Below are 26,746 nucleotides of genomic sequence, written 5' to 3'. Positions count from 1 at the left end.
TGTAAGACTCGTTTAGGTTTTTCATGTAATATTAACATATTTTCAGTTGTCCTTTAATAATTTCATTTTGTTTGACCAGAAATTGTATGATTTTGCATTACAGCAATTAACAAGGGAAATCTTAGAACTTGGATTATATATACAAGATCCGCGAAACTTTTTCATTATGAACATCATCCACAACTTGACTTTTCAGATTTTAAACAAAAATTAAAAAATAGATAAATGAATAAAAGAAAGCTTCAAGATGGATAGTGAAATGGCAAAGAAGACATTTGAGCTGCAAAACAATATTGAGACTGTCAATACAGTGGACGAGATTTATAAATATAGTCAAGAACAACAGCAAGAAATACTATCAAGAAAACCATGGACTAAAGAGTATATTATCTGATTATTTCCTTTTTGGACCTACCTCCGGGTACCCCGGTGGAGGTTCTATAAATTAACCCATGTCCGTTCGTTCGTCCGTTCGTTCGTTCGTCCGTCCGTCTGTTACCAGCTTTTCTCAGGATTGGCTCATTAGTTTTTTCTGATTTTTTGCACAATGATGCAAAATGGCAATGCCCAGAACGTGACGGAGCCCGATTTTTGAGAAAAAATTTATTTGGGCAAATTTGGCCCAAAAACTACCTAAAAATAGGGTTTTTTGGACTTTGTGCAAAATCCTGTCATTACTTTTTTCTGATTTTTTGTACAAAGATGGAGGGCAAGATTTTCTAAAGAATGGCTGAAGTGGTTTTTCCTGCAAAATTCTTATTCGCCTTAAAAGACGGATTTTCGTATTTCGGGGAAATTCCCTTTAACCAAATAAGAAAATGTAGCTTTTCTCAATGTTGACTCATAATTTTTCTCTGATTTTTTGCACAATGATGCAAAATGGCAATGCCCAAAATCTGACGGAGCCAGATTTTTAAGGAAAATTTTTTTGGGCAAATTTGGGCCAAAAACAGCTTAAAAGGTTTTTTGGGCCTGAATGGTTTAAGTGATTTTCGTATTTGGGGAAATTCCTTTTTACCATTTTACATTATTCAACACACAAGCTTTATTTTTCCATTCTGAATTTTTGTACAATTATTGTCACTTTTTTCTTATTTTCATCTGATGTTAATCATTAGGTAGGTCCATTCAGCATGTTGCTTGTTGCTCCTTCAAACTTTTTGGCACAATATATCTGTGGAAACTTCAGGTTTTGCTCATTGTCGATATTTGACCACCCATCTCATATTCCTTCTTTGTAGTCCGCATTACTTCAAGAATATCAAAGTATCAGCTCTTGCATTACTGAAGATGGTAAGTTTTAAAGTGACATTGGGATCTCTCTTTGTTTCCTCCAATAGTTCCAACAGATTTGGATCAATTTTCATCTTAATTATCCAAATTGTTCCCACAATCTCTTGATAAGTATCGTACACTTTAAGAACAATCCTGAAGCGATGCTTATTCTCAAAAAATATACATTTGTATCCAGATTTTCTGTGGAACCTTTTAAGTTACAGCAGCTAATACGATGGCAAATTTTACCCCCACTACACCCATAATTTCTATAAGCCTTGTTTTCGTAGAAAAACTGATATGGTCCATTCAACCATATTGTTTTCATAATCATTCATTTACCAGGTGATGCATGCACGATCAGGAGGGACACTGGAAGTCATGGGTTTGATGTTAGGGAAAGTTGACGGAGACACCATGATCGTGATGGATGCCTTTGCATTACCCGTTGAAGGGACTGAGACGAGAGTCAATGCACAAGCTGCTGCTTATGAATACATGACACAATATATCGAATCTTCAAAATCTGTGAGTTTCATGATTACAGAAATTATTGTCAAAAAGGAAAATGAGCTATCAATTAAGTATTTGACACATATGAAAAGTGGTCTAAATTACATTCATAAATTTATTATTTTCAAAGGCTATGTTTGACCTTAATGCTTTTAAAATTCACGAGATTGTCAGATATTTGCCACCGATTATGAAGAGCGTTTGACTAACATCATCATAAGCCCCCCCCCCATGAGCAATCTATTTGTTATTGTTTATCGGTTTTTCTTTGGGTAGGTTGGACGTTTAGAAAATGCGATCGGTTGGTACCATTCACATCCTGGGTACGGATGCTGGCTTTCTGGTATCGATGTGTCCACACAAATGGTCAACCAACAGTTTCAAGAACCATTTGTAGCTATCGTTGTAAGATCTCTTTCTTTATCATGTCACTTTGCAGGAGTTGCTTGATTGCTTAAAGGTATAGGGGTACGACTACTGTTTTGATTAAAATGAATTCCTTCAATTTGTGTCTCTATCTATTTGCGTTCTTTTTTGTTTAGATTGATCCAACGAGAACTATTTCAGCTGGCAAAGTGAACATGGGTGCATTTCGTACATATCCGAAGGTAAAACCAAACAAGTCTTTTTGAAAGACAACGATATCACTTTTCTCTACGTCAGTTTAGATTTTGAGTTTTTTTTGTTAAGTTAAGTTAAATTCTTTAAAGTCTATGTCTAGTTCTATTTTGATGACTGTTCAGAATTTATACAACCCACTGATGATATTTTCTTCGAATTTCTTAAATTTTGTTAGGGTTACAAACCTCCAGATGAAAGTCCCTCTGAATATCAAACCATCCCATTAAATAAAATCGAAGACTTTGGCGTTCATTGTAAACAGTAAGTTATGCTCATTGAGTTTAAAGAGGAAAGCTAGAGAAAAGATCTCTAACCTTTCTTAAGCCATAAAAAGTGAAGTCTTAAGATTTGCGCTGTTAATTTACAATGCTGGATTGAAACCAGCACTTTCTTTATTTTCACGTGGTACATTTGAGATTCTTGTCTAGTCTAAGTATGAGTTGTCAGTGCTCGGCAAAGCTTATCACCTATGATTACGTTACCTTTGTTTTCTTATTCTAGCTGAGATATTTTGCAGTAAATCACCTTTTGATCCTTCATCATATTTTAGGTACTACTCGCTAGAGGTTTCATACTTCAAGTCAGCACTGGATCAAAAGTTGTTAGATTCTCTTTGGAACAAATACTGGATCAACACTCTTTCCTCTTCTACCTTATTCACGGTCAGTGGTACAGTTTTCAAATGCAATACGTACGGACTTACACTAGCCCATAACGTGGATAAAACAGGACATATTGCCCCTAGTCTAAACAAGAATTTTCTGTCGTTTCTGTCGAGGCGGGGAGGGAGGCACTTGCACTAGCTTTACATAGTGAGAGATAAGTTTCACTTTATTCAAATAGAGATACTATTCCGTTTATTTTTCCACAGAATGCTGATTATGTGACGAATCAGATTCTTGATCTATCAGAAAAACTGGAACAATCAATATCTCAGGTAAAGCATTTTTTAGGTCACTTTATTGCAAAATGTGGGCTTCCACTTGAAATTATTAAAATCTCTCCCATGTTACGCCCTACAATAAGGTATAAAAAGAGTGGTTGATTTACTTTTCGAATAAACTAAAGAGTTGGCATTTTCACAGTTCATACCATTTTCTCCTAGGTATCTCGTGGTATGAGTTATGCTGAAAATTGGGATAAGAAGGATGAGCCAGGGAAACTACAGAAAGCTAATAAGGATTGGTATGTTTACTGTTGTTGGTTTTTTTACATTTTTATAATTGTACTTGAAGTAAAGTTGAAAGAAGATGGCTGTATTATTCTTGATGACGATTGGAAATTTTGACAGATAGCTCTTTTAACTTTTGGACCTTCAAATAAAACCAGACTTAAGTAGCGTAGCCAAGAGAGGCCCAAAATTTGTGTAGGAGAGCAGATTTTTATGACACTGTAATTATCTATTCATGGTATTAATAGATAATTAAAGTGTCATAAAAATCTGCTCTCCTACACAAATTTTGCGCCCCTCTTGGCTACGCTACTGGACTTTGTGGTATCTTCGAGTTTGACAAGAGCATGCGAATTGGTCTCATGAATTAAACCTGTTTTATTTCAGTTGCAAGTTGAACATCGAAGCACTGAATGGTTTGATGAGCCAAGTTTTAAAGAACCAGCTATTCAACAATGTCGGGTGTAGAGAATGAAACTAATTTGTAGATATGATGACATTTATTTTGTTTTGTAAATAGTATTGAATACAGACGTTTTTTAGTTCTTCCCTACATTTCCTCTTTCATTTTTCGGTATACTGGCTAATCTCTGACCTTTTGAGATCAAGATGGACAGGAAAGAAACACTGACTCGTTTAATTCTTGGGGCATGTTTTCCTAATGGACCGTCTTAATTTTATCAATTAATAAAACAAGACTTCTTCAGCTCCTCTACTCTAACTTGACGTTTTAAATTTTCTTACTCATCTTCTTTTCTTCATTCTAGTGGGATTGAAATAATAAAAAATCAAATCAACAATAAATATTATCATGGAAATGTCACAGATATGGACAGGTTTAGCATGGCTGGTTGGTATCAATACAGTTCTGACTGTCATCCTTCTGCTTTTCATGACCAAATATCCGAAATACATCATGTATGCATACAATGCGTGAGTCTTATCTTTTGTCTTTTGAAAGCCTTTCGAGGAGGCGATATTTTCTATCTAGAAAATTTCTTTCTAGAATCTGAGAATTTCTGTATGTCTGTATGTATGTCACCTCAAAACTTTGGGGCAGGCTGGAGACTTCAAAAATGGTCCGAGTCAGCTGAAATTTTTGCACACTTGTTCCTTGGGTGAAAATCTGGGGGTGTTTCTTTTATTTTTTGAAAATTTTGATTTTTGGGTCTACTTAGAGAAAAGTTAGCTTATATCAAAAATCGACAGTTCCGTACCAATCCTCGGCAACTTCAACCGAGAGTCATTTGTGTGTTCATGGCCCACTGTAATTTTACTCCGGGGTGGCGTTACAAATTCTTCTATTTCGGAACGATCTTCCTTTCTCAAACATCAAAATGTAAAATCCCTCAACCAGTTTCACTCGTGTGATTTACGAAGTAGATTTTTGAGAGGCTGATTTTCCATTCTCTTTTGTTCATCTTCAGATTCACTCGAATAAAGCATGGTATAGTGAAAAAGAAGATCAAGGGCTCCAAGAACACTTTCAGTTATCTTGAGTACGGTCCAACAACAGCTCCAACCTTGCTTCTCGTCCATGGATTCAGCTCTTCTAAAGAATCTTTCTTCGGAGTGTTCAAGCATATCTCAAGGAAATTTCATGTGTTGGCGGTAGATCTTCCCGGTCACGGCGAAACTCCTCTGAAAGATACTGATATTGGAATTCTCCATTTCGTCGAATGTGTCAACGAGGTATTTCAAATATTTTTAAATCAAAAAGCTCTTTTCTATTTGTGGGAAAGGTTTATTTGTTCAGTTTCACTGCAAAACTAACTCCAATCAGATTTTACCTCTGTGCAATCGCTTTATAGAACTCTCTTGGTATCACTACAATACCAACTTCAAATTGTTATTATTTGTTGGACCATTTTTGGTCATTCTTATTCTTTCGAATACACTAAAACATATTATTGTCTACCGTAGGAAAAATTCTTCGTTTCTTTTTCACGCTAGTTTATAAAGATAATGGATTTGGAAGAGAAGAAATTCCACTTAGTGGGAGGAAGTATGGGAGGACACATTGCTGGTGTGTATGCAACTCTTTACCCTGAAAAGTTGCTCTCACTCTGCATGGTCTGTCCCCATGGTATCAATCATGAGCATCATGAAAAGATGGCGGCACAAGCTGTGCAAGAACAAAAATCCATGTTGTTACCACAAACAAAGGAAGAGCTGAGGGCCATGTTTACTTGGCTCACTCACAAGCAGGTCAATTTCCCTGACATCATTTTAAGTGGAATTTTACAAATAAGACTGGAAAAGAATGATTATTATAAGAAATGTAAGTCCAACAAAATATGTACTTGCTCTGATTCTGCCACCTCTTTTTTTATAAAAACATCCAAAAATTTTTCTCATTTCATCATTTTGAGTTTGAAGCCTAAAAATGTTCTTAACCTGTTCTTATTATTATTATTGGTATTGAAGCCTTAGTCACTTTTTCAAAATATCTCACTCTCAGGAAGAAGAATGCTTCGCCTTTTATGATTTAGATAGCTAATATTTATTCACTTTACTTCACTCCCTTTAATTTTCAATGATTGAATTTATTTATTTTTTTGCAGTGGGTGAAGTGCTGATTCAAGATGATAACAAAAATGTGTTAGAACGAAACCTTCATAAAATCAAAACACCTCTTCTTCTCATATGGGGTAAAAACGATAACGTAAGTTGATATCTTTTACTCGAGATGTTTTTCTTTTTTATTATCAAACTTATTGTTAGTTTATCACTTTCTGATATTATTTATCAGACCTACCAGGAGTTTTGTTATGTTTCTACGGTATTGATTGTATCAACCTGCCCACCAACCTAATATATTGCATCATTAAAAGCAAATTATCTATCATTAACCACACGGTTGCTTCAGTCATCTGTGATTTAAATGAATTTTAATTAGGTAAAAAGGATTCCTTCATACATCGATATAACTTTAATTTGAAAGTTTCGGAATTTTGTTAATGTTATGTTTGTTACCATGACGAGCTGAAATTCTTCAAAATAAATTCAATTCAACTTCAGGTTAATACTGCAGTTTAGAACTCTTGATAAATTTCGTGCTCGCTTCGTTCCATATCACATCTTGATCCGACCCCCCTACGAAAAACGTTGTAAATCGACTAAAATTACTTCGGAAAAAACAAAAACTAAAAATATTCAGTAGACACCCTGTTGATATCTTATATTCTGTAAAGGTAAGTTCTGGATGATAATATCAATTACAACTGATGATAGTATGACTTTTGATACATTTTTTTTACGGACAGGTTTTGCACCCTGATTGCGTGGAGGTGATCAAGGAGAAGATGAGTGAACCACCCAAGAAAGTTGCTTTGTTTGAAGATGTTGGGCATGGTGTCTTCTTAGAACGTCCACGAAAATTCATCTTCACACTCCTCGATTTTCTCAACTCTTTAGAATGACAGAATAACTGACTGGAATAACGTTGAAAGCTTTTGTCAGTGCCAAGATAATTTCTGGTACTTTCTGATTATATTACTGATGAAACTGTTCAAATACACAAATTTATTTCAACATTTGATTCATACCCCAGAACTATTCTCAAGTTCAGTTGAGCTAGATCTGTGAATTTTTATCTGCCTTTCTGTATGTGAGTCCCCTAAAAAGTTTCGGGTGCGAGCTGAGAGATTTTAATGCAAAACTGAGGCTAATCATTCGACTTACTTATCAATTTATAAGTGAGCAGTTATGAGTGATTTAAATGATACTTGAAGTTGAAACAAGTTAGATAATAAAATGACGCTCAAATCCACCAGTACATTTATCAAACATTTTACAATTATTAAGTTTTTATGATTTGCATTTTTTCTTTAGCTGTTGATAGCGATTCTTTAATTAAATTAAAATGTAGAATTTAATATAATAATTAGTTTTTTTTTGGATTAGATAAATTTAGGGAATTTAAACTTTGAAAATTATGTAATGGTGTGAAATAATGTAATTGAAGTGAATTATCTTTCAGGGGATTTTTCCGTGGGTCTTAAGATCATAATTCTTTTTATAATGTTTACACGCTACACAGGTCTGAGATTTCAGTAAACTCTAATTTTGGTAACGGATAGGTCACAATCACTATATCAAAAATACAGCATGGTTCAAAAAATCATGTAAATGAAAAAGAGTTTTAGTTTGGGTTGTGATCGTAGATTTTTCAAGGGGCGTTTTATAACTGAACTCAAAATTGATTTACTAGGGCGGTTCTTGTTGAGTTATTCAGGTCGAGTGCACCATCATGGAATTTTGTTACTTAAGCTAAGAATACCATTTTTAGAGCCTTTTCAATTATAAATTGTCAATTACCCCCAAGTATGGCTCACTCCTTCCACAAAAATGCCATTTTGTGCTTGAGACGTATGTACTAAATGTTAAATCTAGTCTGAATTAGGATCCTAACATATTTTAGGATGATTTTCTCAAAAAAGTTAAGAATATCCATGATGGAATGAATTTACACCATTCTTATAAAAAAAGCGTGTTTTCAAACGGACTCTCTGTATACCATCAAACGTATTCTGTTCGTAAATAGATTCTGAATCATAATCTTTTATAACTGAATCTTTTTTCTTTCATGAGAACAAAAGAAAATAATAGAAAAATTAATGGCTATTTGGTATTGAATCTTCATGAAAATTAGAAAAGAAAGTAAGGTTTCAATATATTTTAACTCTAAAGTTACCTAAGATATCTCTCATTCATTCTAAATTACATAATTCAGCATAATTCTAAATATTTCTAGAATCTAGAAAATATTTGATATTTGAAGTGCGAAGGCGATAACTTTTTGTCCTTTTAATTTCAACCTTCCTTCCATTTCCCCTTCATTTTCTCTCGTTTCTCTTTACAGGTTTTCAGTTAGAAGTGAGATGTAGCTGTTCTTTCAAGATGGATGAGGTTATTTCTCTTCGTTATTTCAAGAATTGTCTTCCACTCCACAGCTACATCGGCTCTGTTTTTCATGCCCAAGAAATGTGCTTCATGTAGCGTACGAATATCCTCGTCAAACATTTTTTAAAGGGGACTTTGTATTGTTTTTTCGTGGGTTACTCTTTCCTCCATAAGACAATTATTATTACTTATAACAGGACTAAGAGACCACGTTTTTATTTGACCTAGAAAAAAAAATCAAATTTCAATTTCATATTATTTGAAAATGTGGTTTAGACTTTAACTCAGTAATCCGATCAAAGTAACAGACAAATGAGTTGAACGTCAAAAACACTGCTCTTTCTCTGTTGGAAAGATTATATCACATAACAAAAATTCACTCTTTCATCATTTATCATTTTTTAATCACTTTTTTATTTGTTACAGCTTCGTTTGATAGACCGTGCTCTCAAGTGGTATTTATAAAGCAACTTTGATATTGAAAGGCCTCGTAGCTGCAAGAAGAACTCAATACAGCTTCGACTTTTTCGCATGCAACCAGCAAACGGGATTAAAGAAAATCTTCACAACACCCACGCAGATAAAGAATCGTTGCAAATCATTTTATCTACCCTCCTAACAAGTAAGCAAATAAATTAATATGACTGGGATGAAGAAGCTTCGTTTAGAGCATTCTTTACTTTTCGCGATGGTTTGAGTATAAAGATGAGGCATGGCAATCCCCTTCCTCGTTCACATGCTTATCGTCTTTTTGACGCATCAGCATTGCATCAAGTTGTTGCCAATGCATGTTAGCAACCATTTTAAATCCAATGTATATCTTATACAAAAAGCAGCGTCTGAACTCGGCATCAATTATTGATTACTGGCGTCAAATTATTAAGTCGGTATGACAGAAATCAAATATAACTAAACTTCTATCATCCTGTTATTGTGTGTTAGGTGAGGTCTGTGTGCGTGTGTTCTGACTGTTTACCTGTTTCGTTAGCAACTGATCGAAAAGGGATCACGGTGGTCTTTAAATTGCATACAATTCATATCTTTAATTCGCTTTCAATCTATTAAACGGCAACTAATTATAGCACAGATTTTTCCTCCAGGATTTCTATTTTTGATTTATTGTTGTTTGATTGCATAAAGTGTGGGAAGATACCTCTATTTTCAAATCACCTTTCAAGTAGCTGTTCAGCTTAGTTCCTGTTCATCCAACCTGAGCTCAGAATCTCATGTTGCTGACATTAATTTTTGCGACCGCTTTCGGCATGTCGGCCAACTTAAGAAACGGAAATCTGTTAGAGAATGCCGAACGCTCAAAAACTAGCCAGTCTGTTTAATAAGTTAGGAAGCATTCTAACGCAAAAAAATTTTTCTCAATCAGATAATATTAGAATAACAAGTTTCATTACTTGAAGGATTGTCTGAAAAGTTTTATTTTACTCATGATAAATCTACCCCGAAAATTGGATGGGAAAGTCTATTTTATGATACGTTTCTATTATCATAGTAAGACTACTCAAAAACAAGAATGATGTATTGCATGTAAAGTACTTTTTGTTTTTCGTCCTCAGGAACTCCCTACATTGTCGCCTGTCACTAGTTGTCCTCAATTCAATATCAAAACTTTACAGTGCATACTAAGCAAACAAATTCGTGAGAAATTTAAAAGTGCAGGAAATTTATTTCGTATATTTATAAACAAGGGAGGTCCATCTTTTGAACGGTCACCATGACAATATTAACCAACTGACGTCAACATACTATCTTTTACCTTATCTTTTAGTATTAATCCGCTTAAAAAGTTTTGAGACTTGTGAGACTTTTCCAGCGCCAGGGTGTGTCCACTGAATCTGGCAACAATGAAGTTGGTCCCATTCCCCATAACCTCTCGTTCAAGCATTTCTTCCTATTTTTTTATGGCCTCCTAACTTCTGCTAGGGAAATAACAACTGAGATATATAATAAAAAAGCTTTTCCTGTTGCATGGTTTGTTTTCATGGTAGGTGTCTCCAGTTTCCAAGGTAGTTCAAATTATGAAAATGCGGTTCACTTTTTTTCCTTTCCTTATATTGAAGCTTGTTAATCTGATCACACAATCATCTTATAATGGCATTTCTAATTATAGGTAATTAATTACGAAGAGAATTGGTATAAAAAGAGAGATGGAGAGATTGTTGGAACTCATTACGAAGAAAAGCATCGACGAGGATCTAACCACGATCTTAACAAACATGTATAGCATCTCATCTATCGATTTCATCGAAGTTGGCAAATGGTTTTTGTTCTTGAACATACCAGCCATTGTTTTCTTATTCATCGTGAAGAATCCAGTGGTCTTCTTAAAACTCTTTCTAAGGTGAGATTTCTCTTTCTTTCTCCTCTTCTTCTTAACAGGATTTTGTTCAGCCCACGCTTGTAAGTGGCATGAGAGAAAATTCTTAATCTTTGCTTTCTTGATAGCAACTCCAACCTTGGAAATTCAAGCTTTGCAGAAGAACAACTTGCATTTAGCAAAAATATGATGCTAACTATATACAGATAGGCTACTTAATATCATACCTTAATTTCTTCACACGTTAATTAGCTATATTTCTCTTCAGTCCATATTTTATTGCACAATCATTTAATTGGAGAGGCTGGACTTGTTACCCTCTAGATAGTAACATACTTAAACCAAAATTCACGGTAGAGAAAAATCCCCACTAGATTGCAAGATCTACACAGCTAAAGGCTAAACACCACCTACAATGTTTCAATTCATTAATCTCTTCTTCTTTTTTTTCTCCAATTCAGATGTCGAATCTTTCAACTTGGTTTCTTTAAACGACAAATCGCCGTTGGTGAGCAACTCTTCTCTTACATTGAACGTGGAAATTCATCTTCCAAGAAAACATCCCTTCTCTTCATCCACGGTTATTCAAACTCCAAAGAAATCTTTCTTGACGTCATCGCTTGGTTGCCACGTGACCTTCATGTCATTTCAGTGGATTTGCCTGGTCATGGAGAAAGCATGTGGGACGAGAAGGACCAAGTCAGCATCACCAATTACGTTGACAAAATTCACCAGGTAAGAAAAACATTATTAAATTATTTTTTAACAGATGAAAAGTTTTAAAACCATTTAATGAGCTGGAAAATACCTAATGTTTTGTTTTATGTACTGTCGAACTGTGTAAATGAGCTGTTCATCTTTTTTCTTCAGTTTGTGCAAGCAGTTGGATTAAACAAAAAAAAGTTTCACATCGTTGGTGAATCCATGGGCGGGCATATTGCGGGCGTTTATTCTGCCACACACCCTTCGTCAATCGAAAAGACCACCCTGATGTGTCCACATGGTATCAAGTTTGATCAAATGGAAAAAATGAAAGCTGAATACGAACGCACTGGGCATTGTATCTTATTACCGGATAGTCTGCAAACTGTCCGTGAAATGTTCGAATGTGTCCTTCACAAGAAATTTCCCTTCCCCGATTTCGTATTGAATGGTATTTTACAAATGAGATTGCAAAACGACGACTTCAACAAAAAACGTAAGTCAATTTCATTGAAAGTTCACTTTTGAAATGAGCTGATTTCTCTGACCTCAAAGTTTCGTATACCTTCTAAATTTCAAGTAAAATCGATAAGAACAGATAAGTATATCAAAATGGAGAAAAATATAATGTATTTTCCTCTTGACATTTCAGTGTTGTTACGTTTGGTGTCGTCTGAAGACGAAGATCTCTTGGAACGTTCATTACACAACATACGATCACCATGCACACTCCTTTGGGGAAAACAGGATAAGGTAAGGAAAATACTCTTTGATATCTTTCCAACTTCTTCTCGAAGAATTGTTGGTTCGTCACTATAGAGGATGTAAACTTTTATTTGAGACATAGAAATCTTCAAACAACAAATGCCTTTTAGTACGTCTATTAGTGAGATAAGATTGGTATCTGTTGAGATTGTGCTAACTACATTCTTCTTCTAATATAACGTTTCGTTTGTTTATTTTTTGTAGATCTTGGACGTATCTTGCGCAGATAAGATCAAATCCAACCTCCCAAACCTCAAAAAGACGGTGATTTTTGACGATGCGGGACATGTCTTGTCAATTGACTGTCCGCGAAAAGTGGCTAGCAATTTAATGGAATGTTAAAAACCTAACGACCCTCTTATGAGGTGATGAAAGTCAATACATTTTTAACAGACGGATGAGCGAGAGCTCTGACTGACACCTACTCACATGCACGAGAGTGGTAGCAACTATTGTAGATTTTAATCTTATGCAGATGTTTAGAAATTTTTGTAAATGTAAATATGTATATATTCTTTGAGAGAGATGATAGATTATATAATGAAATAATGAAACACACGCTTAAACGAAATCTAATAAATTTCTCGACGATCTTCAAAAGATATAAAAAATATGTCAAAGGCGAAGCTTTTTTCCTTGTTACTTGGTATTTTTAATTTGTACCATTATTTGTACCATAGGCACCATTCAAAAAGTGCGTACGCTCAAATATAGGCAAAACTCGAAAAGTTAAAAAATTGAAAAGTTAGAAAAATATTGGAAAAATCAGTTTGAATATATTGCAAAGCGTACGTACACATCCCTTTTTGGGGCTTTTTGGTACACTTCCTGATTGTGATTGACCCATCCCCCACGTAATGCTTTCGAACGCTTTTCGAAGGACTCCTCCCCCCCCCCTAAAATGTACGTACTTTTTGAATGGTCCCTTATAGAAAGACCGAAAATACTCATTTATAGGCTGTATGTCAAAATAACCTCCTTTGCTATGAATTTATTAGTTTAACTCAAAAAGCTATACGATGCTTTTTACATTTTACAACTAACTTTGAATCGAATTATCTCGGCTTTGGTGATAGCTAAACCCTTAATGTTTGAAATCGTTGGAAAGCTCTTTTAAAGCTCTATCTTTTCAGTGCGCCAAATTAAATTAGGTCCTCAATCAAAACTAACGACAGCCGAAAATAGCGCTCCTGAGAGAACAAAATTTCGCTGGTGGGACGTCAAGGAGTTAGATATCTTTATACTTTTACAGCGCCCGTACAAAACTACAAAGGGATGTATCACCTTACTAAAAGCACCTTTGCAAAGGATTCTAGATAGTGACACCCGTGTGGAGAGATTTGATTAAGATAAAAACTTGATTGCTCGAAATTATTTGCCTCTGAGCCCTTTTATTACAACTTAAAAGCTCTAAAATGTAAAAAAGGGAATCAGTGTTGTAGCCGTGATGCTATGAGGAGGATTTACTCTTGTGTATCTAATAGGCGAACCCCACCCGCTAATCAATTCTTCGAAAATTTTCCACCCCAGGACATTATTATTCCAACCCCCCCGCTTGTTAATTTTTGGGAAAATGTTTTTGAAAGTTCCCTCTTTTGCCCAAATATCACTGTATTTAGCCATTGAGTTTAAAGCCTGAAGGGCTAGAGTAGAATCACTAACCTTTCCCGGGCAAGAAAAAGTGAAGCCACTTATTTTCCCATCCAGAACACCCGCCTAGAACGCGCCGCAATCATGACGACGAATTTTCTAACGGTTCCTTTATTATTTAGGACTGCATTTTTTTAAATATAGCGATAGATTTTATAATTTCAATTCGGCGTTTGTGTAAAAACCACGCGCGGGCGTTCTGGATGGGAAATGAGTGACTTCAGTCTTGAAAATTTTTATATTAGCGATGGAACTTATTTTGGTGAATGGTCAAACTTTTTAATTTTGGCGAGAACTTATTTTGACGAATGGCAGGCTTAATCTGTCCTATTTTTGCCTTATTTTGAGCAATTTTGATGAAGAGCCATACTTTCCCACATCAAGAAATTTTTGTTAAAGGTTTTGTTTTTAAATAAGAGTGATATCGTTTGCTTACTCATCAATTTTAATTTACCAGCCTTTTGATATTGAATTGACACGGATGTGGAGCAAGATCTTTCAGAAAGAGGAAAAGAAAAACATTTTTTTTGCTTATATCAGCACTATATAACAATTAGGCAACCACTGTCCTGACATGAAACATGTGTCTGATATGAAACGGGAACACTTATATAAAAATAAAACCTTTAAGGCGAACGGTCGAAATTTGCGTAATATAAGGTTTATCTTGACCAGTTTAATGCCAGTGGAATTGTATAGATGGTAAAAGTATAAATGAGAGTTCGTGTCAATAAATATATAAGTATTTGAATATATCGAAATTTTCAAGCAGGTTTACCTGAGCAGGGGTGGTTTTCGCTAAATAAAGCAAAGAATTTGAATAGAAACAGAAAGGGTGGTTTATGGCAGAGAGGGAAAACTATGAAAATAGTTTTGAAGTATTAATTTTTTATTCATCAAATATGTTACAAAAACTGTCCAATTAAAAGTTAAAAATTAAAACATGAAAATTATCAGAAATTGAAATTAAATACCAAGAAATTAGACTTGAAATGTTATCCAAAGCCCTTCATTTGAAATTTCTCAACCTTGTTATAAATCGAAAGACAAAATACTCAGACCCATAATGCACAATGGGTTATTTCTGCAAGTTTTATTTTGTGCTGATAGATCAAATCAAGACTTTTTAATTCTCTTTAATAGTGAACTTAAAAATTGAAATATTGAATGCAAAGTTACGTCGGGTTTTCAAAACATTTAAAGTTGGTTTCTTGCAAGCAAAATATCATAAAATACTAAAAAATAATAAAACACTAAAATATATCAATCAGTTCAAATCAACATTTACAACATTCCCAACAAGTGCTTGTTAATAAAAATTGTTTGGATCAATTCGCACTGAGGTCTCGGTCGATTCCAGGGAATTCTTCAAAGAACGCATGGAACAAAGTGACCCCTTGTTGAACACTTGTAGTGCAACATTGTTCGCGGATAGAATGCATACTCAACATTGGTCCACCCATATCCAGTGTTCGGACGCCTAGTTTTGCGGACATGATTGGACCAATGGTAGATCCGCACGTAGAATCATTTCTAACGACAACATCTTGTAAAGGAACCCCGCATTTCTTGGCGATCAATCGAATGATACTGCCAGTAATTGCAGTCGTGGCGTATCGTTGGTTGGCGTTAGTTTTGATAACAATTCCCTTATGAAGTTGTGGTTTATGGTTATTCTCGTGTTTTGCGGCATAGTTTGGATGTACAGCATGAGCTTGATCAACACTCAATAAGTAGGAGTTAGCGATGGTTTGTTCAAATGCACCACCAAAACATTGGCAGATTCTTCGTAATACCCATTCGGTGACAGCCGAACCGGCGCCTTGTGCACTTTGAGAGCCGACCTCTTCATTATCATACAATGCAATCATACGAATGTTGGTTTCATCATCCAGACTTTTCTGATCAACACATGAGTTGATTAATGCTTGAAGTGAAGTGTACGCATTGAATAAGTTATCTAATCGTGGTGAAAAGATAAACTCTTTATGTACACCCCCAATAGCTGCTGGTTGCGTATCTGCTAAACAAATATCAAAATCAATGATTTGTTCTGGTTTACAACTCAAAACGGAGCAAATGCGTTCAATGAATGCACCGTGATGTTTTCCAGCCGCTGTATTTTCATCACTGTTGACAAATTCGTTCATCTCTTCATCTATACACTTGGTGGCTAGAACAGCAGGTGTTTGCGTCTCCTTGTTGACTGAATGATTATCATTCATGGTTCGGTTCAAGTGAATACAAATGTTTGGTACACGAAGGATTGGATCGTCGATTCGAAATAATTTCGATTCATATTTCCCTTCCTCAGTTTCGACAATGACTTGACCAGCTGCTCCCAAATCTCGATCGAACCAAGTATGCCAGATACCACCTCCATAACATTGTGTTCCAACAAGAAGACATCCTTCGCTTTCTTGTTTAGATTTAGGTTTCAATTTAAAGCAAGGGCTGTCGGTATGAGCACCAACCATCGAAACACCATTCCCTGTCACAAATTTCTTACCAACAGCAAAAGCGAAGATTGTCGAGTCATTTCTGGTGAGGTAATATTTACCACCTTTGGCAAGCTCCCAAGAATGTCTTTCATCTAAGCGTTGGAATCCAGATGCGTCCAATCTTTGAATACACTGATCAACTGCATGATATGGCGATGGACTTCCATTCACAAATTTGACCAACTCTTCAGCACTCTCTAATACTTTCTCCTTTGAAAACTTTACCATCGTTGCCTGTATAGAAAAACAAAGTTTGAGATATTTCAAAGATGAGCATCATTCGTGTGGAATATTCACCACAGTTAGGCATTTGGAATTCAGTATCTGAGATTGGCAAAATAAACGCAAGATCTTTAACTTGTTCAGAGGGCTCCCAGACAACAAAAAGAGTAATTTAGTTTACACCTGAAAGATAATTGAACAATTTTAAACAAAAAAGTTTTCATACTGGGTGAGGTTATCTCAGGTCAGAGGAAAATTCCCCCAAACCTAGGATTTTCAAAAACTTCAAGCTTTTTAAGAAATAGTAAAAGTAAGCCTGTAAGTACCCCTTATCCAATTATGCAACTGGTAGTGAAGTACATAAGAAACTTATGGGAAACTTTTCACACTCTGGGACCTAAGGCAACCCCCAACAGTCACATGAGTTCCCGCCCCTTAACATAAATGTTTTAATAGGTTTTTTCAAAGCATTTCGATATAAAAAATGGTATGGGCATGGTCAGATAGTCCCACTTTCCGAAAAATCAAAAGATTTTGAAAAAACCTAATTTTCAGCCAATTTTCATGATGACGTCACATAAATAAGAATTTGAAACTTAATTCAAAATTCACCTTGACAAGTATTTCGTTCTTCATAATAAGAAAATATGTTAGTTTTGTATAAGAAATAGATCAAATCAGTTATATGATGGCCTTTTGAATAACTAATTACTCCAGCATAAATTTTGTTAATGATAACTTCATACAACTCATTTGTCTATTCCAACACAGTTGGAACCTAGGGATAAGATAATTCATCTTGGTTTCACACTGGTTAAGGAAAAGCAATGTATGCTAGAGTAATTTGTTATTCAATAGACTGTTGTGTTCTCCCAAATAACTATTCAGTTATCATTATCCGTTTATCAGTTAAGACTAAAACTCTCATATCAAAATTACGAGATTTGGAGCGTGTGGGCTGATTTTACTTTTGTTTTCAGTGGTTTCAGTTTCGACTTCAAGCCTACATCTTAGCAACGAAGTGCTTGCATATTTCATTTTTTTGCACCAAAACTTTAAAATGAAAATATTAATGATCGTAAATTCTTCTTCCATTCAAGGATTTTTTGCCACTTTGATGTCAACTAACTCTCGCATCAAATCAAATCTTTCTTCGGGGAATTGAAGATGATAAAGCACTGAGAAGTAATGACAGTCTAAAGCTAATCACGACACTTGGTAAAGTTGAATTATGGTCAATAAGTAGGATTTCCTAATAAGTCTAAAAAGTTTTTGAATAGGATTTTTACTGTTAAACCCATTTAGTCGAAGTAACCTGCTTATATTTAAGGTGAAACTGTAATCTATTGATGGAAATGATCTAAATTTTTTTGCAGTTGTTCCCTTAATGCCAATGATTAGTTGGCTAGATATGATCAACCAATATTTCGACAAGAATTAACCTTTAGAGCCCTTAAGTGGACCTGATTTAGCATTTTAAGAGGAAATAAACAATGAAGTTAAGCAAATTTTCAATCGATCATATCTTTAAGAGATTTCCATCCAAAACCCACTGAGAGGCTTTAAACTAGACCTATATTAAGGAAAGCCATACTGAAAGTTTGCCTGAAAATTTGTTGTCACTGCAAAAAGATACGCTATCTTGAATTTTGCTCCAGATCTGCCGAAATAGCAATTTTTTCGGCCATTTTTGACGATTATGCAAAGTTAAAAATCCTGAAAATGTTATTTATGTGGTCAAAACCCACCAGTAAATCACTCCGGGTCTAAAGTTTGCTTCAAATAAGTCACAAGGACCATCAGCAGACAGCTAAAAGTGCTTCCAAAAGGTGCTAGAGATTTTCTGGGAAAATTTTGGAAACTCAATTTGATTTTTCTGATTTCCTGCAAAAAGTTCTTGAAATCCACTGTAGATCAGCTTTATGTACTTGAATAAAAATTAATTGGCTTTCAAAATCTGCTCCTTGCCAGAGCTCATGATTTTTAGGGGTCAATTTTCGCTTAATAGCCCATCTTTGAGATGCTGTATCGTCAAAACTACACATTTTTTATAAGGAACACGTTTATAAGGAACTTGAGGCTCAAAATGGTTAGAAAAACTAGGAATTGTTAAAGGAACTGCTCGGGCTGAGAATAACAAAGTCAAGTCAAAGAGAGTTAAACTTGAATTTGCACACATTTACAAAGCTCAAAACACAAAGATAACAAAATGTTGACAAAACAATGTTCAATAAACGTCTCTTTTTACATTTTAGTCCATTGTTATACTTATACATAAGTCACATACTTAGCAAATCCAATCTTAGCAGCTTAGTAAATAAGGAAATTGGATAAGGAACTTTGAGGCTGAAATTCTCTCAAAAATTTGGAGTAAAGTTAGGGTTCCTTATAAAAAAAAACGTGTACCGTCAACTGCTCTAACTTGGGACGATTGGTCGAAACATGGGACTGGTTGATATCTGGCCTGTATTTTCACTTACTGTTAAATCTCTTTGACAACAAATTTGTTTTCGTGTATTTTTTAATATGCCGTTCATTAATTCAAATCAAATGACTTTGGAGGTTCGGTGAAATGGTGGCCGAATTGCCGTCCCATGTTGTGTCAGATAGTCCCAAGTTAGAGCAGTTGACGGTACTTGAGATATCAAGGTCAAAGGTGGAATTTTTTCAGGGATGTCATTTTATCTTAACAATTTTGTAAACTAATCGATATCTCGACCCTATCAATTTTTAATCGATAATATTGATGAAACCAGGGGGGGTCGGTATATACTAAAATGCAAGACATATATGAGTACTAAAAGGTTTTTTGACGATTTTTGACATACCCCAAATAATTTTTGAAAAAGGAATTTTAGTACACATGTACTAAAACTTTTTTTGACATTTTAGCATAGTGACCACCTAAATTAGGCTTATTTTGGAATTCGGCTCAGACAATGGCGGTCTTTGTAATAACTCTGGTTATTCAAGCTGTCAATGAACCTGATCCATCTATCTATCTTTCTAGATAAAGACTCAGAAACAGTTAAGACAATTTTGCTCTGCTCTACTTTAGTTATTGCAAAGATGATTAATTTACAGCTTGCTATTTCTTTTCTATCCAGTTACTCTCGGGTACCTAATAGCCGGGGGTTTGGAATAAGTGGTGGGGGGGGTTGGAAAAATCTCAAAACTTAATAAGCAGGGGGTTGGAATAAAAATGTTCTGGGTGGAAAGCTTTTGAAAAGGAGGCTAATACAGCAGAATTAGGACAAAAAAGGGAACTTTCAAAAACATTTTCCCAAAAATCAATAAGCGGGAGGGGGGTTGGAATAAGAATGTCCTGGGTGGAAAATTTTCGAAAAATTAATTAGCGGGGGGGGGCGGCTATTAGGTACCCGAGAGTATCCATGGTTCTTTACAAAAACAAAGCATTCAACTACGAAAACATTTTTCCTCCATAGTATATAAAAGCAGAACATTAAATACACCCCTGTTTCACAGCCCCGGTGGAACTATTTTCCTCAGTGGGGATAAAAATTCCTATTGAAATGCTAATGGGATAGAAATTCTATTGTTTGAAGGTTAAAAAACCCAGTGGGGTGGTTTTGGAGTGCAATTTTTTAACATGGAATTTCGAGTGGGATGAAATCAAAGTCAATTACTCAGTGGGGCTGAAATTCAAGGGTATTTTCCCACCAAGGACAAAATTTTTGTTTAATTTGTGACACGGGGTGTTTTAAAATTTGGTGATTTTTAGTTTTTAGCTACCTGATTAGTCTAGCTCTAGGTTTACTGTTTGCACACCGCTCCAAGTTGTTTTCGAATCCCAAACCTAACTGTTTTAAACCTACCTAGTCAACTTTTTAGACATTTAAAAATATCAATTCTTACCTTTTTAAATGATAGAAAAGGAATGTTCACTGTTCGAAATCTGAAACACACGTCGCCAAAAATCTTTGGGTTGGGAATGGATGAAATCGAAAGTAAATGACAACTTCAAAACAAAGTATGCTCGCGCATGCGTGTGATAGACACTTTCTCAATTCTTAGAAATGTTCTTGATCATCCAATGGTTTTCATCACTGTTTTGTAAACGAAAGCTTGCTAGTCAAGACAACCTTTCCCGCGCTTTTTCTAGTATTAACCAAGTTGTCGCTTAAAAACGCATTTAGAAAAGCCACAAACTCAATATCACTAACTTGGACTAGACCTCACGCAAACAACCAAAATGGACGACATCGAACTGCAAAAATGAAGTATTATAAAAAGTTGAGTTTGTAATTTTAAGATTCAACAGTTTGAAGTAAATTACTTTATAATAAAATCAAAATGGTTCACACCAGACATTCATTCCTGAAGGATACTGAAGAGCATCCGCTTGAAAATGGAAAATTGTCAGGACAGGATGAAGAAGAAGAGGAGGAGGTAGCAGACGAAGAAGAACAGAGAAGAGAGAATGATATTAATTTAGATGCTACTGGACTAGGGACAGAAAACAACAATCATGAAACTGAAGATATTAAAGATGAAGGAGAAGAGGTAAGAATTGACTAAGCTGAAAACCTCAGCTTTCATGGTGAAATGAATGGTGCTGTACATGAAAAAATTTGCAATGTTGTCGAAAAATTGCAGTAGAGGGGGGTCACTAGTGCACAAACGGTCCCATTGCCAAACGGGCGTCTTTGAACTTGAAAAAAACAACCAAAAACAAACTTCTATAGAACTTCCTTTGTGCAGCAGAATCCTCAAAGGAGAGGTCGTCAGTAGTCCGACACTTTCTAGTCCGACAACGACCCTGCCTATGCCCCGGACAGTCTGGGGCAAATGTCTGGGGTCTGAAAAAAATAACTTTTTCCCCGGACCTACGTCCGGTCTCCAATTTTTGGGATGCTCTTATATCGGATGGCCAAAAGTCACCTTCATTTTTTTATTTTATTTTTTTATCCACGGATCGCTGATAGTCACTTTTCCGGGGGTTAGGTAGGATCAGGGTTGCTAGTAACGGCTTGTCACTGTGCCGGGTGCATACTCGGCGCCTTGGGCCCCGCAGGGTTGCTAGTAACGGCTCGAATTTCAGTCAGGTTTAAAAAAGGGGTACTGTTACCCATATTATAATAATATTACCCCCGTCTTTTGCCAGTTCGGTATAACATGTTATGAATTGCATGGTTTTGCTGTGCGGCGATGGCTCAACGGATAGAGCGCTGGCTTCCGAATCTGAAGGTCTTTCTTTGGTGGTGGTTCGAATCCCACTCGGTGCGAAAATTAGACTGGTCGAAATTGATTGACAGGTATGAAAACTCAGTCAGAAATGAGAAACTAGAAACTCAGAAAACTCAGAAAAGAGAAACATAGGATAAGAGATAGGAAAGAAAACAAGGTGACGATTGGCCATCAGATATAACATCTACCCAATTTTTGCGCCATAAATTTACCCCGGACGTATATCGCCGAGCACACTTTAAACCCCCGGACATTTTATCCAGGTCTAAAACTCACCCCCTCACGCCCAAATTCCGAGATTATGTATGTGTGTTTTTCAGCGACGGAGACGGTAAGGTTCTAATTTGACTAGATCCTGACCAGCTGAGGATGACGGTAAATCAGCACTTTTACCGTCCTCGATATTGCGGGGCAGAACTGCGGGTTATTACTTTACTTACCTTTCTCTGTCCGATCAGGATCCATTTTTCAGCTTTCGGTTAGATTTTAGAATTTGATTGCTGAACAAACCACGCTTGAAATTTAAGGTTCAAATACAGGCCTCACACACGAAACGCCAAAATCAGGACATTACAAGATCTTTTGGAAGACGGCGTTTGTCCACGGAAGAATATTTCAATGAATTAGAAAAAAGCCAGCGCGGTCAGCGATTCTATAAAAAGCAACCGCGCGGGGCTGTCTGGGGCGTCCGGGGTAGTCTCTCAAAAACAAATAATACGGACCCCGGGCACGCATCAAAAAAACCCCGGACTGTCCGGGGCATAGGCAGGGTCGTGTCCGACAGTAAATGGGCTATTCCAAAAAAAAATTGTACAGGGGTATTGACGAACTTTTTTCACTAACCCCCCGGAGATTTCGGATAACAAACTATCCCCTGGAAATTAGGAGTCGACACCCCTGGAAAGTGAAATTTTGTGAAAAAGGGCCTGGAAAGTGACTATTGATGCCAGTTTAGGAGGAGAGAACCCCCTGGAAACCTTTGATAACCCCCTTGGAAAATCTGAAAATGACCAAAAGCCCCTTGGAAAATTAAGGCTCAGACCCCCCTGGAAAAGTTCGTCAATACCCCTGTATGGTTTAAAAATGGAATAGCCCAATGTCCGACGTTGGATTTGACGAATGCGTCAGTATTCCGACAATAATTTTGTCCGACAACGAGTCAACCACGTGCTTATAAAAATCCAAAGTTCTGACTTTGAGGTTGGGCCCCTAAACCCAACTTTTCTTAAATTTTGGGAAGCTTCATAATTCTGAACATGCAAAAAGGGACCCTTAAAGGCGGTGCATTATTTTTGCTATAAATTATCTTTAAGCAAATTTGATTGGTCCTTTATTTCTAATTATGTCAAAATGCCAAAATGAACTTTCATTAGTATTATCTCAGTGAACAACCCTTATTCAACATTCGACACTCTAAAATCTTTCGTTTTCGGACAAAAGTGACATCGGAAAAAAAGACTCCCAAATTCTAAATTTATTTTATAGATTCGGACTATTTTACTGTCGGACTAGAAAGTGTCGGACTAGTGACATGCACCCCCTCAAAGTATCCCTTGCAATCTCTCCAAAAATTAAAATAAACCGAGTACTAGAACGACACGAAACCGATTTTGAACGAAGCCAAGTAAAAAAATCACGAAATTCGGGATTTTTGTAAACATGGCTGATCGCAAAAGAAAGTGTTTTTTGTAAGAAAATCTGCGCAAGAAGAGTTCTGGGTGGGCCTTTTTACTATTAGGAGTTAAAATAACCGTTCAGCTTTAGTTTAAACTAGGTTTGGTATACGACCCTTGATGGCCCAAGAATTCTCGGGCCTCTTCGGGCCATGTTCGGGCCAAGAGACCCTATCAATTCTTTTGGCCCGAACATGACCCGAGTCATTCGGGCCATGTTCGGGCCACGTTAAATGTTAAATTGATTCAGCATGTCCAGTCAAACAAAATAGTACAAAATAAGATTTGTCTGTTTTGTTTATATCACTCAAAAAAACTTTACGAGCTTCCCGTGGACACGCTTCAGTTTAAAACCAGGACCAGTTTACTAGCAAATATTTCCACCCTAAGTATATTTTTAACTATGTTTGCATACCAAATAAGACATTTAATATTTATATGAATTTACAACATTCATATATTTAATATAATTAAGAGAAACCAAGTTTTTCTCAAAGAAAATGTTGAAAAAATTCAGTCCTGAAATTACACGTCTGTTTAAATCATGTTTTCAAAAATTGGCCCGAGTGTGGCACAGTGTGGCCCGAATTCTCGGTCCAGCTCGGGCCATACTCGGGCTTTACGCAAATTCCAATAAAAGTTTTAGCCCGAGAATTCTCGGGCCATGTCGAGGGTCGTTTTGTTGGTATAGACTAAGCTTAAATGGCCCTTTTTAGGACAATCTTTTTGTCTGGACAACAAATTAGCCATATTTGGGCCATTTAACCCCCTGGAGTGATTTTAACCATCTTTTACCCTTTCTAATGTTAATATAGAGGTTTTCTGAGATTTTCCCTAATTTTTGATGTAATTTGGGCAAGTTATTACAAAAACCTTATTTTAAGCCATTTTTGGCATGGTACATGATTTGTACCATTTAAATGACAGTGTCCTGAGAATGACTTTCCTCTTTTAAAAACCTGTTATCTTCCATCACACAAAATTTCATTGAAACATGTTAGCTCATTAATTCAAAATCAATAGAAACATATCACCAGTAGTTGATATAAAAAAAGGTTCCAATTCGCGAACAATCCGAACACCATATTCAAAATGAAGACATTGCAACATCAAAAGATTCGAAAGCGCTGGCGATCTCAATTAAAAAAGAAGACACTACATTGCCGCGCTTTTCGATGAGCAAAACTTGAAAAAGAAAACAAAAAAGTGGACCACAAGAAAATATTTACAAAAATAAACAGGTTAGTACCGTGAGATTGGGTAACTTGCATCAGTGGAGGCTAACATGCATAGCCCTCAAATGAAAGACATGGCTGGTCATTAAAATACAAAGTTAAATCAAGCAAAATAAATGTGGTAGAGGATAGCTGCAAGCAGAGCTGCGTAGTTGTATTTTAATGACCAGACAGGTCATTCATTTGAGGGCTATGCATGTTAGCCTCCACTGATGCAAGTTACCCAATCTCACGGTAAAACGCTGAAGTTCTTATAAAAAAAACCCTGTATCATCTCGGAAGAGAGTTAAAGTATTAGCTGCGAGCGGAGCTCTATTTTTTCTTTCAAAAGATCGTTCGTGCACTGGTTCCTCGTTCGCGCACTGGGTCCGAATAGCGCTCGCTTTAACGACTTATTATTCCAAGAAGAAGCCTTCAAATAAAGTGAAAACAAACTGGAAGAAGGACTTCAAGCTTGTTTATGAGATGGTCAAAAAGGATTTATGTAAAAACCAAAAGTAAGTGAGAAAAGAGAAAAACAAGTTTGCTGTTCGTGCACTGGTGACCCCCCTCTACACTGTTTATTCGTGTTGACTGCGCACATGTCCAAACAATTTTCCATTGTTTTGATTTTAGCAAACGCGGGAAACTACAGGGGAGAGCATAAAAACAGGGTTGGTAAAAATCCGGGTCTCCATAAGGAAACCCAGCAGAGAAACGGTAGGTAAAGAAAGAACTTCTTTTCCTCTGGATGGATGAATTTTTGTGAAATTTTCAGGAGAGCTCCATAAACATAACTTAACTCATTTTCATTTATATTTTTTTGTTAAATGTTTTTATATGTAGGGAGAACGAACATGTATGTTTTGTTACTACTTAAATATATAGATAGATAGATAGATAAAATTATCATTGATATCATATGTAAAAATATCTAAATCATTCTCATACTTACTTCGTGATACTTCGTTATTGATTATGTACTTTATGGTACTCATCCAATTCGTTGAATCCGATGATTGACCATTACTGTTGTACTGTTAGAGTCAGCTCTCCTGAAGTTGAAATAATTAGGAAGCAGCGGTTCGTCTGGCAGTGTACTGAGGAATTGGTCAAGATGCTGTTTAAAAGTTTGTTTGGTACAGTTTGTGAGGTTTCTAAGGGATTTTGGCAGAGCATTGAAGAGCCTCGGTCCTTCTTGTGAGAGACAACCTCTCCAGATATTTTTATGTTTGACATTTATAGCTTTCAAATTGCATTTTCTACCCAGTCTCTGATTTGTGTAAGAATGCACGCCGCCTTCCTCGTCATTGTAGTTGAAATTGGGGGCAATGTCTTCTAGTATGCACCACGTGTAAATGATTCTGTACCTGTCTCTTCTTCTTTCAAGACTGTAGATTTTCAGTTGGTTCAATTCTTCCCAATAGTTTAAGTGGCTCAACGAGGGGATACCATTCAGGAATGATTTTTGTAGCAGCTCTAGTTCTTGAATGAGACATCTCTTTGATGGAGACCATAGTTGAGAGCAGTAGTCAAGGTGTTGTGCACGGAAATAAACTGACACAGTTTGGAACTTCGATTGAAGTGAAATACGATTGTTCAAACTGAAAATTAAAAATAATGACAAAACTAAGTGACGAAATATGACAAAAAAATGACAAGAAAATTGAACAGAAATTGACTAGAAATCTTGAGGAAATTGATCAAATTGACCTTAAAAGTATCATGAAAATCGCACAAGAAATCTCTTGAAATATACCAAAATTAATGAAACCTAACTTAAGCTTAAAGAAATTGATTTAAAAATATCAAAAATAATCTAATTCCAGACACCTGAGCCAAATAGGCTGATGAACAGAAAAACACAGAGAGGCAAAGGCAAAAAGCAGAAAACAACATACCAGGTAGCCAGTATGTGAAAACTGTGAAAAACTGTGCACAAAAGTTGAGAAGGTTGAGAATTGAATTTGATTTAAGACCAAAACTGTCTAAGTCTG

The 26,746-nt window shown here is 35.9% G+C and overlaps 5 protein-coding genes and 1 long non-coding RNA gene across 8 annotated transcripts in view; 4 read left to right on the top strand and 2 right to left on the bottom strand.

Moving 5' to 3' along the window:
- LOC136822132 (uncharacterized) overlaps positions 1–26,746 on the bottom strand; it is a 237,764-nt gene that overhangs the window by 68,772 nt on the left and 142,246 nt on the right. The gene's annotated exons all lie outside the window — the stretch shown is intronic.
- On the top strand, positions 191–4,133 carry LOC136822215 (COP9 signalosome complex subunit 5-like). Its single transcript, XM_067078459.1, has 10 exons — positions 191–381; positions 1,242–1,293; positions 1,621–1,803; positions 2,065–2,193; positions 2,331–2,396; positions 2,585–2,670; positions 2,960–3,071; positions 3,281–3,346; positions 3,515–3,594; positions 3,968–4,133. Exons 1-10 carry the CDS (start codon positions 248–250, stop codon positions 4,053–4,055), a joined length of 996 nt encoding a protein of 331 aa, XP_066934560.1. The 5' UTR covers positions 191–247; the 3' UTR covers positions 4,056–4,133.
- Positions 4,327–7,104, top strand: LOC136822222 (monoacylglycerol lipase ABHD6-like). Its single transcript, XM_067078467.1, has 5 exons — positions 4,327–4,513; positions 5,008–5,272; positions 5,534–5,861; positions 6,145–6,245; positions 6,847–7,104. Exons 1-5 carry the CDS (start codon positions 4,392–4,394, stop codon positions 7,000–7,002), a joined length of 972 nt encoding a protein of 323 aa, XP_066934568.1. The 5' UTR covers positions 4,327–4,391; the 3' UTR covers positions 7,003–7,104.
- Positions 8,161–12,835, top strand: LOC136822214 (monoacylglycerol lipase abhd6-A-like). Of its 2 annotated transcripts, none has more exons than XM_067078458.1 (8): positions 8,161–8,242; positions 8,445–8,491; positions 8,912–9,107; positions 10,608–10,838; positions 11,276–11,549; positions 11,685–12,012; positions 12,169–12,269; positions 12,486–12,835. In XM_067078458.1, exons 4-8 carry the CDS (start codon positions 10,645–10,647, stop codon positions 12,621–12,623), a joined length of 1,035 nt encoding a protein of 344 aa, XP_066934559.1. In that variant the 5' UTR covers positions 8,161–8,242; positions 8,445–8,491; positions 8,912–9,107; positions 10,608–10,644; the 3' UTR covers positions 12,624–12,835. The 2 variants fall into 2 exon arrangements, with proteins under 2 accessions (XP_066934559.1, XP_066934558.1); XM_067078457.1 differs by having other exon boundaries at positions 8,445–8,582.
- On the bottom strand, positions 14,803–20,637 carry LOC136822131 (aspartyl aminopeptidase-like). Its single transcript, XM_067078365.1, has 2 exons — positions 20,531–20,637; positions 14,803–16,666 (listed from the first exon to the last, which is right to left on the bottom strand). The coding sequence occupies exon 2, from the start codon at positions 16,658–16,660 to the stop codon at positions 15,260–15,262; it is 1,401 nt and encodes a 466-aa protein (XP_066934466.1). The 5' UTR covers positions 16,661–16,666; positions 20,531–20,637; the 3' UTR covers positions 14,803–15,259.
- LOC136822129 (ATPase family AAA domain-containing protein 2-like) overlaps positions 20,825–26,746 on the top strand; it is a 31,721-nt gene continuing 25,799 nt past the window's right edge. For both annotated transcript variants that reach the window (XM_067078363.1, XM_067078362.1), the window contains exon 1: positions 20,825–21,178. In XM_067078363.1, the coding sequence (XP_066934464.1) occupies positions 20,969–21,178 (210 nt within the window). In that variant the 5' untranslated portion in view covers positions 20,825–20,968. The remainder of the gene's footprint in view (positions 21,179–26,746) is intronic.

This window comes from Clytia hemisphaerica, unplaced genomic scaffold, assembly GCF_902728285.1.
Source record: "Clytia hemisphaerica strain Z4C2 unplaced genomic scaffold, Clytia hemisphaerica genome assembly, whole genome shotgun sequence".
In the NCBI taxonomy this organism is placed as follows: Eukaryota; Metazoa; Cnidaria; class Hydrozoa; order Leptothecata; family Clytiidae; genus Clytia; species Clytia hemisphaerica.
This window is presented reverse-complemented; position numbering and strand designations above follow the sequence as displayed.